Source organism: Nematolebias whitei, chromosome 19 (assembly GCF_014905685.2).
Source record: "Nematolebias whitei isolate Nwh7 chromosome 19, NemWhi1, whole genome shotgun sequence".
In the NCBI taxonomy this organism is placed as follows: domain Eukaryota; kingdom Metazoa; phylum Chordata; class Actinopteri; order Cyprinodontiformes; family Rivulidae; genus Nematolebias; species Nematolebias whitei.
The window spans coordinates 11,331,323-11,344,257 of NC_056516.1; the positions used below are offsets into that span (position 1 = coordinate 11,331,323).

Here is a 12,935-nt window from a genome sequence, read left to right on the forward strand (position 1 = left end):
TTGTTGTTGTTGTTGTTGTTGTTGTTGTTGTTGTTGTTGTTGTTGTTAACAAGAATTGTCTGAACTTCATTTATATTTCAGAGCACTACCTCATGGCCAGTTAAAACAAGTTTGTATTGTTTCTAAGATATTGTTCAAGGGCATGTTCTATTTCGTATAAGCTTCACCCTTTAAGACTGTCGCTGATGGGTTATCCCGTTTTGCGAAGCATTACACTGAAAAATTTAGTCCACGCCCACCTGCTGTGTGGGCCCCACCCGGTCCGTATAGATTACGTTAAGAGCGGGTAATCACCTCCCATTTTTCTTCAGCGAGCTAATAGCACTGTCAAAAGAATGAAGAAGGAAAGTTGTGTAGATGACCAACCTTTAAGAATGCTTGGCCCGTCACGTCGACCTCCGGTCGTCCCGGTGAGCTCTCCTCCCCGAGGAGAAGCTGACAAGCAGTCTTGTTTCAAGGTAAGCGCCGAGGAGTATTTCTCAGTGACAGGTCGCCACACGCTGGACAACGCCATCTTGTAATTTTCCTCTTATCGCCGACCCCCGGAGCAAATCGGATGGTTCCTCCGGGACAGGCAGCGTCGGCAGCGGCCCCCCGCGGCTCATTCCGTCCTGGAGAGCGTAGTGTCGGTGGAGGGGGGCTGAGCGAATGCTCACCTCATCCAACCTCGTTTCGCATCAGCGATCACACCGCTCCCAGCCGACGGTACCCTCTGGGGTTGCCCGCGTAACTCAGAAGTTGCTGACATGAAGGGACCTTTTTTACGTCCCGCGCCTTTTCCCGCCAGTTTGGATGATCCGGCGGGAGGGTTCTTTTTCTAGGCTCCTTTTCCGGCTCACCGTCCTGACCCCATCTGGCCTCGTTTTTCCCAACAGGGCGTCCTACGGGACGAGGCCACAGCTGGTTTTCCTGGTAGATTGGGGGCCCGGTTCCCACAGCCCGCGCCCATCACCAGAGCAGAGGGGTTTTCACCGAGCGGTTTTTCCTTCTGCCCCTGGAGCTGAGCCTGACGGAGGCTTCATCGGAGCAAGATGTCCAGGTGGACTAGAGTCCCACGCCTCCGGTTATCGTAATCCAGACGGTGACACCGATCTTCGACTGAGCTCACCAGCATGCGTTCCAGACGGCCGCAGCGAACAACACATTACGCTGTTGGCGTACATGTTCAGAGGCGGGAGGAGACAACGCTCCGTCTGCAGAGCAGCTGACGTCACCCCCAACTGGTGCGCGTCTTTGCTGTCTGCTGGCCCGCATTGTAGCCGGAGGACAGAGTTTTTCAGCGTTTCCCTGAGACCGCCAACAAATGGCGCTCTAGGACAACAAATGGCATAGCAAATGACGGTTGTAGCAGAGAATGTGTGTAGGTGACACGAGTTTGGAGTAAAACATCATTTAATGATGAAAGTGTCCATTTTTAGCCAGTTTGTCAGCTCAGATGATCTGACAGTTGCTCTCTCACACCCTCCATACAAAATGAGCCGGTGGCAAGACGGTTCCACGGCCGTCTCGCTGAGCTTCAGCCCGTCCAGCCCTCTTCATCCCGGCTACAGAGTGTCCAACGTTTTTCCCAGTGACCCCCAGCAGACGGCACCCTGGGCCAACAAATCCCAGAGTTCATGGTGGAAAAGATTCAGAATGATGGTCTGCAGAGGGTGTGTGTAAATATGACGCAAATGTTGAATAAAACATAATTCAATGATCAAGTGTCTGTTTCTAGTCAGTCTGTAAGCTCGGATGGACTCACAGCGGCTGCGCACACACCCTCCACACATAACGAGACGGTGTCTTTAATAAGGGCTTTTTAAACTCACCGTTGCTCCAAGACATGACGAGACGCTCACACGTCACAATGGTAAGCGAAATAACTCGTTGTCAACCCGAGCTGCACGATCCTCACCCAAGCGGTGTCAAACGCGCACTCACACGACGCAAACAGCCTTCACCCAAACGGCGTTGCGTTGATGATGGTGATGGTGCATACACAGCTCCCCGGCGTTCACCGGCCCACATCGGCATAAATGTGGGACCGCAGGTCGGGTCGGTGGAGGACCTTCGCTCTCAGTGAGAGTGGCACACGCCGCATCGAAGCAAATGCGTGCCGCGGCGGCGCAGGCAGCCTTCATCCACCGCGTCTTGGCGCTCGGCCGCTCACGGCAGCATAAGCGTGAGACAGCTGAGCGAACCCAGTGACGAGTCCCGCTTCCAGCGAGAGCGGCGCGCGTCCCACCAAAGAAAACGTGTGCTCCCGCGGGGCTCGCAGTCTTCACTCAAACGGCACGGCGTAGATGAAGTCGCACTCACAGCTTCGCAGCGCTCGCCCGCTCATGGCGGCATCGATGCGAGATCTCAAAGCGAACCCAGCGCAGGACACCGCACGCAGCAGGAGCGACACGCGTTTTCATCGCAGTGGCGTCAAACGCGCAGCCCCACGGCGTCATCAGCTGCCACGGCGTCATTAGCTGCCACGCTTCGCCTCGGCACACACCGGCCCACCTAGACATGAAGGTTGGTCCGCGGTCCGAACGCAGCACATGGGCGCATTCAGAGCCCTTTCGAGGAAGCCTCGCCTTGGGTCACTCGGAAAACATTCCCGTGACACATGACGGCGGTCGAGGCGGTGGACTGGATGACATCCGTACAAAACATGATGCATCACTTAAATGCACGTCCACTCCACAAACATTACGCGGAGTGGCTAAAAACATGCTCGCCAGACAGATGGATGGCCAGGGTGTTATGCAAAGGTTACACGTTGCAATTTACAACCCGACCCCCTCCGTTCGGAGGAATTTTAGAGACGGTCCTGTCATCACCAGACCAAATCTCATCCCTAAATGCAGAAGTCCAAGAGCTTCTGATAAAAAGAAGTAATCTCCAGAGTTCCCAACGGAGAGAAAAACACAGGGTTTTACTCGCGTTACTTCCTGGTTCCCAAACGGACCGGAGGGATGAGACCGATTTTGGATCTGTCAGCTTTCAACAAGGTGATCATGGACAGACAGTTACACATGTTGACAACCAGACAGCTGTTGGACAACATCCAGAGAAATGACTGGTTTGTTTTCCGTCGACCTGAAAGATGCTTATTTTCACATACCTATCATCCCAAAACACAGAAAATTCCTGCGTTTCTCCTTTCAAGGGATGAAGTATCAGTACAACAGGCTGCCGTTCGGTTATCCTCTCGCGCCTCGTACGTTCTCAGTGTGTGGAGACAGCCCTGCATCCGTTACACAGAGTAGGGATGAGAGTTTTGTTTTACCTGGACGACCTGCTGCTGCTGTCACGCTCCAGACAGGAAGCAGTGATGCAGGCTCAGGTGTTGACATCACACCTGTTAAATCTGGGCTTCACCATAAATTGGAAGAAAAGCTAAATTTTTCCTGGCCCAGACAATTGTTTATCTGGGAGTGGAGCTAAACTCAACCACCATGAGGGCTCGTTTATCACAAACAAGAATTGACACTTTAAAAGACTAGCTCCGTCACGTAAGATCTGACAGAGTGGTAACAGCTGTTTTCCATCACGAAGCTGTTAAAAATGATGTCATCAGCTCACACAGTTGTCCCGCTGGGTTTATTACACACGAGTCGCCTCCAGAGGTGGTTTGCGCGTCTGCGTGTGGATCCAGAAAAACAAGAGACGGATGATCACTGTTCCTCCCTCCCGTGAGAGCGGACCTCTGACACTGGGGAAACACCCTGGTTCTGTCGGAGGGAGCCCCCCGTCAGCAGACCCACGTCACACGTGTCAGTCTTAACGGACGCGTCGCTGTCAGGCTGGGGGGGGGGGGGACGTGCCTATCTCGAGCAGTAGTGGCGCTGTGGCCCCATCACACATCGGCCCACATAAATGTTTTGGAGTGCCACACGGTGCTGAACGTGATTCAACACTTTGCTCCTGTGCTGCAGAATCAACACGTTTTGATTCACACAGACAACAAGGTGACTGCAGCTTACATAAACCGGCAGGGGGGTGTGCGCTCAGCCCAGATGTTGCACATTGTGCGAAAGCTACTGTGTTGGGCTCACCAAAACCTGCTCTCCATCAGAGCAGTTTACATACCTGGTGTTCTGAACAAAGGGGCAGATGTGATGTCCAGGGGCGGTCCACGTCACGGGGACTGGACTCTCCATCCAGACCTGATGACTCAGATGTGGCAGAAATTTGGCAAAGCAGCTGTGGACCTGTTTGCAACACGAGAAAACGCTCAGTGTCAACTATGGTTTTCTCTGAGCCCGTGAGACGAACCACCGCTGGGGGTGGATGCATTTGCCTACAGCTCATGGCCCAAAACGCTTCTGTACGCGTTTTCCTCCACCTCCTCGGATTTTACGGTTTCTGAACAGAGTTCAGGAGGAAGGATTGACAGCTCTCCTGGTGGCCCCCGAGCGCGTGAACGCACCATGGTTCCCAGTCCTGCAACGCCTGCTGTTGGGGCGCCCGTGGAAACTGCCATGGAGGGAGGATGCTCTCCTCCAGGCAGGAGGAGCGATCAGGAGTTTCCCAGAAATAGGCCAGCACCTGTGGGTCTGGCCGCTGAGCGGATCCGCTTAGAGAGGATGGGTCTCCCACAGGATGTAGTGCGCACAATCCAGGATTCACGTGCTGCATCTACCACAGCGCTGTACACATCAAAGTGTACAGTTTTTTCAGCGCTGGTGTTCAGAGAACGGTGTAGAGGCCATCTCTTGTCCACTAGGTGGCATGCTGTCCTTTCTACAACAGCTGATGGACAGAGATTTGGCGTCCAGCACGATTAAAATGTATGCTGCAGTCATCTCTTCCTGCCACGAAGGGCTCGAAGACAGAACAGACTTTAATCATCCGCTGATGAAGCGTTTTCTAAAAGGTGTACATAGACGCAGGCCTGTTTCACCCACTTGCTCCACAGTGGGTTTTAACGCTGGTCCTGCGAGCCCTGATCAAAGCTCCATTTGAGCCTCTGGATCAGGTCCCAATTAAATTCTTGTCTCTTAAAACAGCCCTGCTGCTGGCTTTAACATCCGCTAAGAGGGTGAGTGATTATCTGCCTTCTCTGTCGCTCCGTCATGTCTTAGAATTCAGGCTGACGGCAGCTCAGCTGATTTAAGACCAAATCCAGCTTTATGCCTAAAACATCACGAGTTCTTTTAAATCAAGAGCGATATCGTTGGAGGGGTTTTTCCCTTCCCCCCACAAATCAAAAGAAGAGGCGTTTTTCCATCTTCTCTGTCCGGTGCGGCCGTTGACGTGTTACATAGCACGCACAGCTGCAATGCGTCAAACTCAACATTTGTTTGTGCATTATAGAGATGCACCTGCAGGTCGCCCGTTATCCACCCAGCGCTTGTCACACTGGCTGTGTGAGGCCTTTTCTGAAGCCTACAGAGCATCAGATTTAGAGCCTCCTGTCAACCTCAGAGCACACTCGACCAGGGTTACTGCATCTTCGACTGCCTTGCATAATGGTATGACAATGCAGGACATTTTGCACTGCGGCCGCGTGGTCAACACCCTGCTCATTCATTCGCTTTTATCTACGTGATGTGACGGCTCGTTCCATGACACATTCTGTCCTTAGTGTTTTACAGAATGAATGTTGTTGTTTCATGGAACTCCGTTTAACTCACATCTGTCTGCATGCATTACAGTGTGAGATGTTGGTATCAGTCACAAGTTGTGATTATTTTGGTTCTATTGTCACTAATCAGTTCATGATTATTGTTACCAATCAGTTCATTTGATTAATAATCAGTTCACTTATTATTAATCTGTTCATACTGTTCAGCCATAACCGGTTGGTTAATGGCTCTATTCAGCATATTTTCCCTCCCCGTTGAATTTTTTTGTCCGGGGCATTTATGCATTTAGAACGCATAGTTACACAACATGCGTCTGTGCATGGCACACATAATTACGCAATGCGTAATTACGCACATGGGGAGCTGAGTGACGAGACGTTTTTTGGGCAAACTTCTGCTTCATACGGTGTTCGAATGGACCAGTGAGGCGAGGACCACATCTGCTTCGCCCTTAACCCATCAGCGACAGCCTTAAAGGGCGAAGCTTATATGAAATGGAACGTTGGTTACGTACTGTAACCCAAGATTCTATGAGTATAAGCGTAGCCCTTTAAGCGTCGGGCCTCACTGGCTCCTAACTGGCTGAAGAAAAAGCTATTTGGGAGCCCATTACCCGCTCTTAACGTAATTTATACGGACCTGGTGGGGCCCACACAGCAGGTGGGCGTGGACTAAATTTTTTAGTGTAATGCTTCGCATAACGGGATAACCCATCAGCGACAGCCTTAAAGGGCTACACTTATACTCATAGAATCTGGGGTTACAGTACGTAACCAACGTTTTTCAATAAAATACTGGACAATTGAAGGTACATTGTGACCTTATAACACCTGACAGTGTTGCTTAAAAAACAAAATTGGTATCGGCCAAAATCGGAATTGGCAGATCAGACTTTTTAGAAATCTGTGATCGGCCAGAAAACTGCAATCGGTGCACTCCTACCTTAAATACAGCTTTTCTACCAAATGTCAAGTCCCAGCAATTATTTGAAAGGTGAGTGAATGAAAGTGACTATCTTCAACAGCTAGTCTCCAGATTTGAAGGTGACCTGTTTTATCGGATCCCTTAGTTGACAGTGACTAGATTATTAAAGTTAATTCAGAAATCAAGTGCCACATTTTTCCTCCTCGAGCTCAAGTCAACAACACTCGCCAAAAACAATGTTTGTTTTGGTATCAAATACTTTCAAAGAACATTTTTATATTTTCCATCGCACTGCTCTATAAGTCGCATCAGTCCAAATATGTCTAATAAAGTGGAAAAATCCATAAATAAGTTGCTTCATCGTATAAGTCACACCTATTATGCGTCACCACTGACAACTTGGAAATGTGGGCCAGTGTTGTGCCAAAAATCAATGGGCTGCCAAATGGCGGTCGCGGGAGCGTGCACGGGAGGACTTTAACAAGAATTGAACAAGATTAATGCTTAAAAACAATTATTTGTTTGCTCAAAAAGGGGGGGGGGGGGGTCGGTACGCAACCAACGCTATTTATAGTGGGGGTGGTGTGCTGCTGACCTCAACTCAGGATATAGTGGGTCGGTGGGCGGAATACTTCGAAGACCTCCTCAATCCCACTGGCACGTCTTCCACTGAGGAAGCGGAGCCTGGGGACTTTGGGTCGGGCTCTCCAATCTCTGGTGCTGAGGTCACCGAGGTGGTTAAAAAGCTCCTCGGTGGCAGGGCCCCAGGGGTGAATGAGATTCGCCCGGAGTTCCTTAAGGCTCTGGATGTTGTGGGGTTGTGTTGACTTACACGACTCTGCAATATTGCGTGGACATTGTGGGCAGTTCCCCTGGATTGGCAGACTGGGGTGGTGGTCCCCCTATCCAAAAAGGGGGACCGTAGAGTGTGTTCCAACTACAAGGGATCACGCTCTTAAGCCTCCCTGGTAAGGTCTATTCAGAGGTTCTGGAGAGGAGGGTCCATCGGATAGTCGAACCTCAAATTCAGGAGGAGCAGTGCGGTTTTCGTCCTGGTCATGGAACACTGGACCAGCTCTACACCCTCAGCAGGGTCCTGGAGGGTGCGTGGGAGTTTGCCCAATCAGTCTACATGTGCTTTGTGGACTTGGAGAAGGCGTTCGACCGCGTTCCTCGGGGAGCCCTGTGGGGGCTACTCGGAAGTATGGGGTACCAGGCCCTTTGATACGGGCTGTTAGGTCCCCTTACGACCGGTGTCAAAGCCTGGTCCGCATTGCCGGCAGTAAGTTGGGCTCGTTTCCAGCGAGAGTTGGACTCCACCAAGGTTGTCCTTTGTCACAGATTCTGTTCATAACTTTTATGGACAGAATTTCTAGGCACAGTCAAGGTGTTGAGTGGATCCATTTTGGTGGCCTTAGGATCGCCTCTCTGTTTGTTGCAGATGATGTGGTCCTATTGGCTTCATCAGGTTGTGATCTACAGCTTTCGCTTGAGCGGTTCGCAGCCAAGTGTGACGCAGCCGGGATGAGGATCAGTTCCTCCAAATCCGAGGCCATGGTCTTGAGTCGGAAAAGGGTAGAGTGCTCTCTCCGGATCGGGAGGAGGTCCTGTCCCAAGTGGAGGAGTTTAAGTATCTTGGGGTCTTGTTCATGAATGAGGGGAAAAATGGAGCGTGAGATTGATAGGCGGATAGGTGCAGTGTCGGCAGTGAAGCAGGTGCTGTACCGGTCTGTCGTGGTGAAGTGAGAGCAGAGTCAAAAGGCGAAGCTCTCAATTGACTGGTCAATCTACGTACACGCAGTGGGCGACTCGATGTCCTTTCTTCGAAATTTAACAAGAGAACTACCTAAAACAATTATTTGTTTGCTCGACTTTATAGCAAAGGTGTGTCTCAGTTTAACTTAATAAATGCACTTCAGTGGTCAAATCAGCTTCATTTCGCCAGTGCAGCGAAATGAAGCTGATTTGACGGTTGCTCCAGGCAGACGATGGTGGCAGGCTATGGCAATCAGATTTTCATTAATAGCCGCTAGATGGCACTCGAGAAGTATGGCATGCCATTGTATCATGTAATAGGTAAAAGTGGCTGAGAATGGTAGTGTTGAATATTTTCAGTCAGAATGAAAGAAAACAGTCATGTCTCAGCCAAAAATTGTTTTATAAATACGGAAAAAAAACAATTCATCAATGCGTCACTTTGGTGTATAAGTCATGGGGCATGCAAATTATGCAGAACACTGCGACTTGTAGGGTGAAAAATACGTATGTGCACTGAGTAAATGAGTTTTGTTGACTAGATTCCACTTTCCTTAGGTTTTATGTATTTTTTTTTCTCCCCTCCTCAAATGGACTTGTCACTAATGCCTGTGGGGAACACGAGCGGTGGCTTTTCTTTTCAAGAATCAATAGTTCAAAAATGTTTTGTAAGTCTTTACAACCATTTGAGTGGGAAACTAAGTAAGCATAGATTCATTAATAAATATTTAACAAGATTTTAGGAGTATATTTCTCAACGTGGCCTGGACAGATTCTTCTGATCAACTAATTTTGAGCTTGTATTTTTAAAGCTTTAAAGAATAGAAGAACTTCTGCTCTATCTACTTTCTGTGATGGCATATGGATTGCTGGAGCTTAGTCAGGTTGCCTGTGGTTGTCTGATTTGAGTCTCCTGGTTGATGTAGTACCAAGTTGTCCTTGGCCCGCAGGGACAACCGGAGTCAGAGACGGTCCACCTGTTCATCCCTGCTCTTGCAGTCGGAGCCATCATCGGAAAACAGGGTCAACACATCAAGCAGCTCTCACATTTTGCCGGAGCGTCAATCAAGGTGAGTGACAGGCAGGTGGAAAACCTGTGATTATGCTGGCTCTTACTGAGACCTGCAAGAAGTTGACTAAGCAAAGAGCACTGTTGATTTCTGCAGCGTGTGTTCTTTCAGATTGCTCCTGCAGAAGGAATGGATGCTAAGCAGAGGATGGTCATCATTGTTGGACCACCAGAGGCTCAATTTAAGGTGCGGCACATAACAAAGAAACCCGGTGGTTAAAATAAGAGGGAAGCCATCGAGGCTGTAGCATCTTTTTGTAGGATCATTTATTTTATGGTCTCATCCGATCTCTGGGTTAGTAATTTCATTCTCCACAGAAAAAAAAAGAGATTCTACTGCTCGACTAATTTCTACTTGCATCATTCTGGCTGTAGGCTCAGTGTCGAATCTTTGGCAAGCTAAAAGAAGAGAATTTCTTTGGGCCTAAAGAAGAGGTGAAGCTGGAGGCGCACATTAAAGTTCCCTCATTTGCTGCTGGACGCGTCATTGGAAAGGGTGGAAAAACGGTAAACAAACTATACATTTAGAAGTCTTGGTTTTTGAATTTAATTTATTTAAATTTTGCATAATTGAAAAATTTCTCTTAATCCTGCTGCAGGTCAATGAGCTGCAGAACTTGACCTGTGCAGAAGTGGTGGTGCCGAGGGACCAGACGCCTGACGAGAACGACCAGGTCATAGTAAAGATCAGTGGACACTTCTTTGCTTGCCAGGTGGGTCAAAAGTATAGATACACCGAGTCGTAGAAGTCTGATGTGCATGGTCAGTGTAAACAAATCCATGTTTGTTTCACAGTCGGATGTTTTACCACAATTAAAAGTTGAGATCTTTAAAAGTGAGGCTTTAAGAAAAGATTATAAACAAGTATGTTCCCTGTTGTAGATGGCATTTACAGTGGTCACATCAAACTGACGAGCATGCTTCAGTCTGAGCTGCTTCTAAAGCTGTTTTCTACTAACACACTTGTCATATGATCTAGTTGGCCCAGAGAAAGATTCAAGAAATTCTGGCTCAGGTGAGGAGACAACAGCAGCCGAAGCCTGCACTGGGACCCCAACCTCCGGTGCCCCGCAGGAAGTAAAGGTCCAGCGGATCTGGAGGAATGGCGACCGCCTCTGTCCCGAGACTCGACAGACGGACAGATGTAGCAGAGTCCGGAGTGGAAGAAAACGACGGTGGATCCTAACGCTCATCTCAGGGGTCAGAGGTTATTAAAACCTAACATCCACCCCTCCCTGATTTACTTGATGGACTTTAAAGCGTGGCAGGAAAAGACCTTGATGCCTGTAAAGCTCCGCCCACTTCACCTCTCTGCATCTTTTGCGAGAATGTACTTACGAGGGCTGCCAACATCATCTGCCCTCACATGTACGCACCCCTTGACCGCGCTCCTCCCACCTGGGTGTCTTTTTTTATTTTATTATTTGTTCCCTTTATTCTAAACACAAAGAAGAAACAACGAACCCCCCCCCCTCTTCCCCCCCCCCCCCCCTTATGGTGTGGTATCTTAAACACGAGATGATTTGGTTGACTTCAGATTTAGTCTTTCTTTTAATGGTTAAAGCTTCATCAGTTTTCTGTAGGGGGGTAAAGGCATTGCTAGGTCCTAGTTGGACCAAAAGAGAGGTTTATTTTGGGGAGGGTTGGCTCTGGCTGGGTGGGCCGTGGACCCCTGATAGGGTGGATTATATCTGCCCTTGTAAAGCTAGTGGCATTTTTTAAAAATTCGGATGCATTTTATAGATAGACCTATATAAATAGATCACTATATAAATATATATATTTAGAGAAGGCAGCACTACGACTGACACTTTGGGAAATTGTGCCGAACTGCTGCTGCCCAGAAGAAAAAAAAATCAATTTAATATGCATTTTGTTTAACTACCTCAGGATTTAGTACCTCAGAGAAGAAAAAAAGATTATATATGGGGAAAAGTTCCTTTCTTTTTATTTAGATTTTTTTTTAAATGTTTTTGTATACTTTATAAAGCTGATAGTCTTTGAACATTTTTATTTTTTTAAGAAAATTTAAAATTTGGTCAGCTGCCAACTGACCTTGCCTTCAACTCTGGTGCTTTAGCTGGCATTGTGCACACGTATGTGACTTCAGATGACCCTGTACATAAAGTATTTGTACATAGCAGCCCTGGAGCAAGAGTTGGCGCCCCCCCTCAGCTGGCGGCTGACAGGAGTTTAGAGAGAAAATTGCCTCAGTCTTTCCTCCTGAGGGTCCACCATCTTTATTTCAAGAAAACACACAGAACAGCTTCACGCTAGTAATGCCAACCAATCTTTTGCAGCAATGCTTTTTAGTTTAGCCATTGAAGTCATTATTGGTACTTTAATTTTGTCAAAGTTTTCTTTTGACCTTCCTGCGAGGGCTGCTGCAGGAAGACAATGGGTCCTCCCCGTCGCTGTCAGAACATCTGTTTCCCATTGGTCTGTTGTTCCCAGGTCACTTGCCCACCGTCTCGATGAAACAAACTTCTTTTCACACCAGACGTAAGGTCCGACCAGCAGGAGTCACTGCATGGTGAGGGTAGGGGGAGTCACACCGATATCTTCTTTTTTGCGCTTTAGGAACACAAATTGACTTTCGCTGTCTCTTTATACAAATGTATTTGATTTTCGTTGCTCGTACAGGGAAACGAGCGAACACTCTGTGAACGAGCCCTGACTTCAGCAAAGATATGAATCCAAAACCTAAAAAAAAAAAAAAAAAAAAATCATTTATTTCATTTGTTCCCATGCTGAATGTAAATATATTGATTGTGGTAAAAGTGCTTGAGTGTATCCATGCTTCCACAGTAGAACGCAGTCTACCTCAGCTAAGGGGGTCGGGGGAGTTGTGGCGCTAATCGCTGCCCCCCGCCCCCACTGAGTGCCAGCGCGCACCAATACCTCAGTCCCCGTACACTTCTAACCTGGGCGCGCCACCACGCTTTACTGAGGGGCACAAGTCATACTTAAAATGATTACTCCTAATTTCCTGCGTTTTCCTCCTCAGTTTGTTTTGATCTACCTCTTTAGACACTTGTTCAAATTGGAGGCATTCCTCTATTTGTTACTTTACACCCCTGTTTATGCCCCCCCACAATCCCCAGGTATAAAACTTTAAATGATGAACTGTTTAGAAACGAGAATAACTGAAAGTGCTGAAATGTTTTCGTTTGCCCGTGTTTCTATGCTCCTCTGCTACTTACGGCGCTGCAGGAGTCCTCGGTGGTTCTTCCTGCCTTTGTGTTTTTGCTGCTGTGGCGTACATGTATTTAACTTTAGCTGCTTTTTCCACCTGTGACAACGTGAAATCATGGTTTTTGCTTTGCTTTCAATAGTTGACAATTATGTTAAAAAAGGAAGGGAGAAAAAGGAAAAAAGGCCAGACCTTTCTGATTTGTAAGACTTCAAAATAAAAGTCCTGTCTTTTCGCGCCCCCCCCCCCCCCCCCCCTTTTCATTTTTCACAGATGCTACACTTACTGATTTGGTAGATTTCATGTGTTAGCATTTATTGGCTGTGTAAAGTCATCTGACTGGATTTCTGTTGATAAGTGATCGTACTTGAGCATGATATTCCCCCACCTCCAACCCCTGCTGTTTATGGACCCATACTTGTGCCCCCCC

General features: G+C 48.1%; 1 protein-coding gene across 1 annotated transcript in view; it reads left to right on the forward strand.

Annotated features, from left to right (window-relative positions):
* The window catches only part of igf2bp3 (insulin-like growth factor 2 mRNA binding protein 3), a 32,602-nt gene extending 21,802 nt beyond the window's left edge, over positions 1-10,800 (forward strand). Inside the window, exons 11-15 of the mRNA XM_037693279.1 lie at positions 9,194-9,313; positions 9,425-9,499; positions 9,688-9,819; positions 9,912-10,025; positions 10,292-10,800. Of these exons, the coding sequence (XP_037549207.1) occupies positions 9,194-9,313; positions 9,425-9,499; positions 9,688-9,819; positions 9,912-10,025; positions 10,292-10,393 (543 nt within the window). The 3' untranslated portion in view covers positions 10,394-10,800. The remainder of the gene's footprint in view (positions 1-9,193; positions 9,314-9,424; positions 9,500-9,687; positions 9,820-9,911; positions 10,026-10,291) is intronic.
* The last annotated feature ends 2,135 nt before the right edge of the window (positions 10,801-12,935 follow it).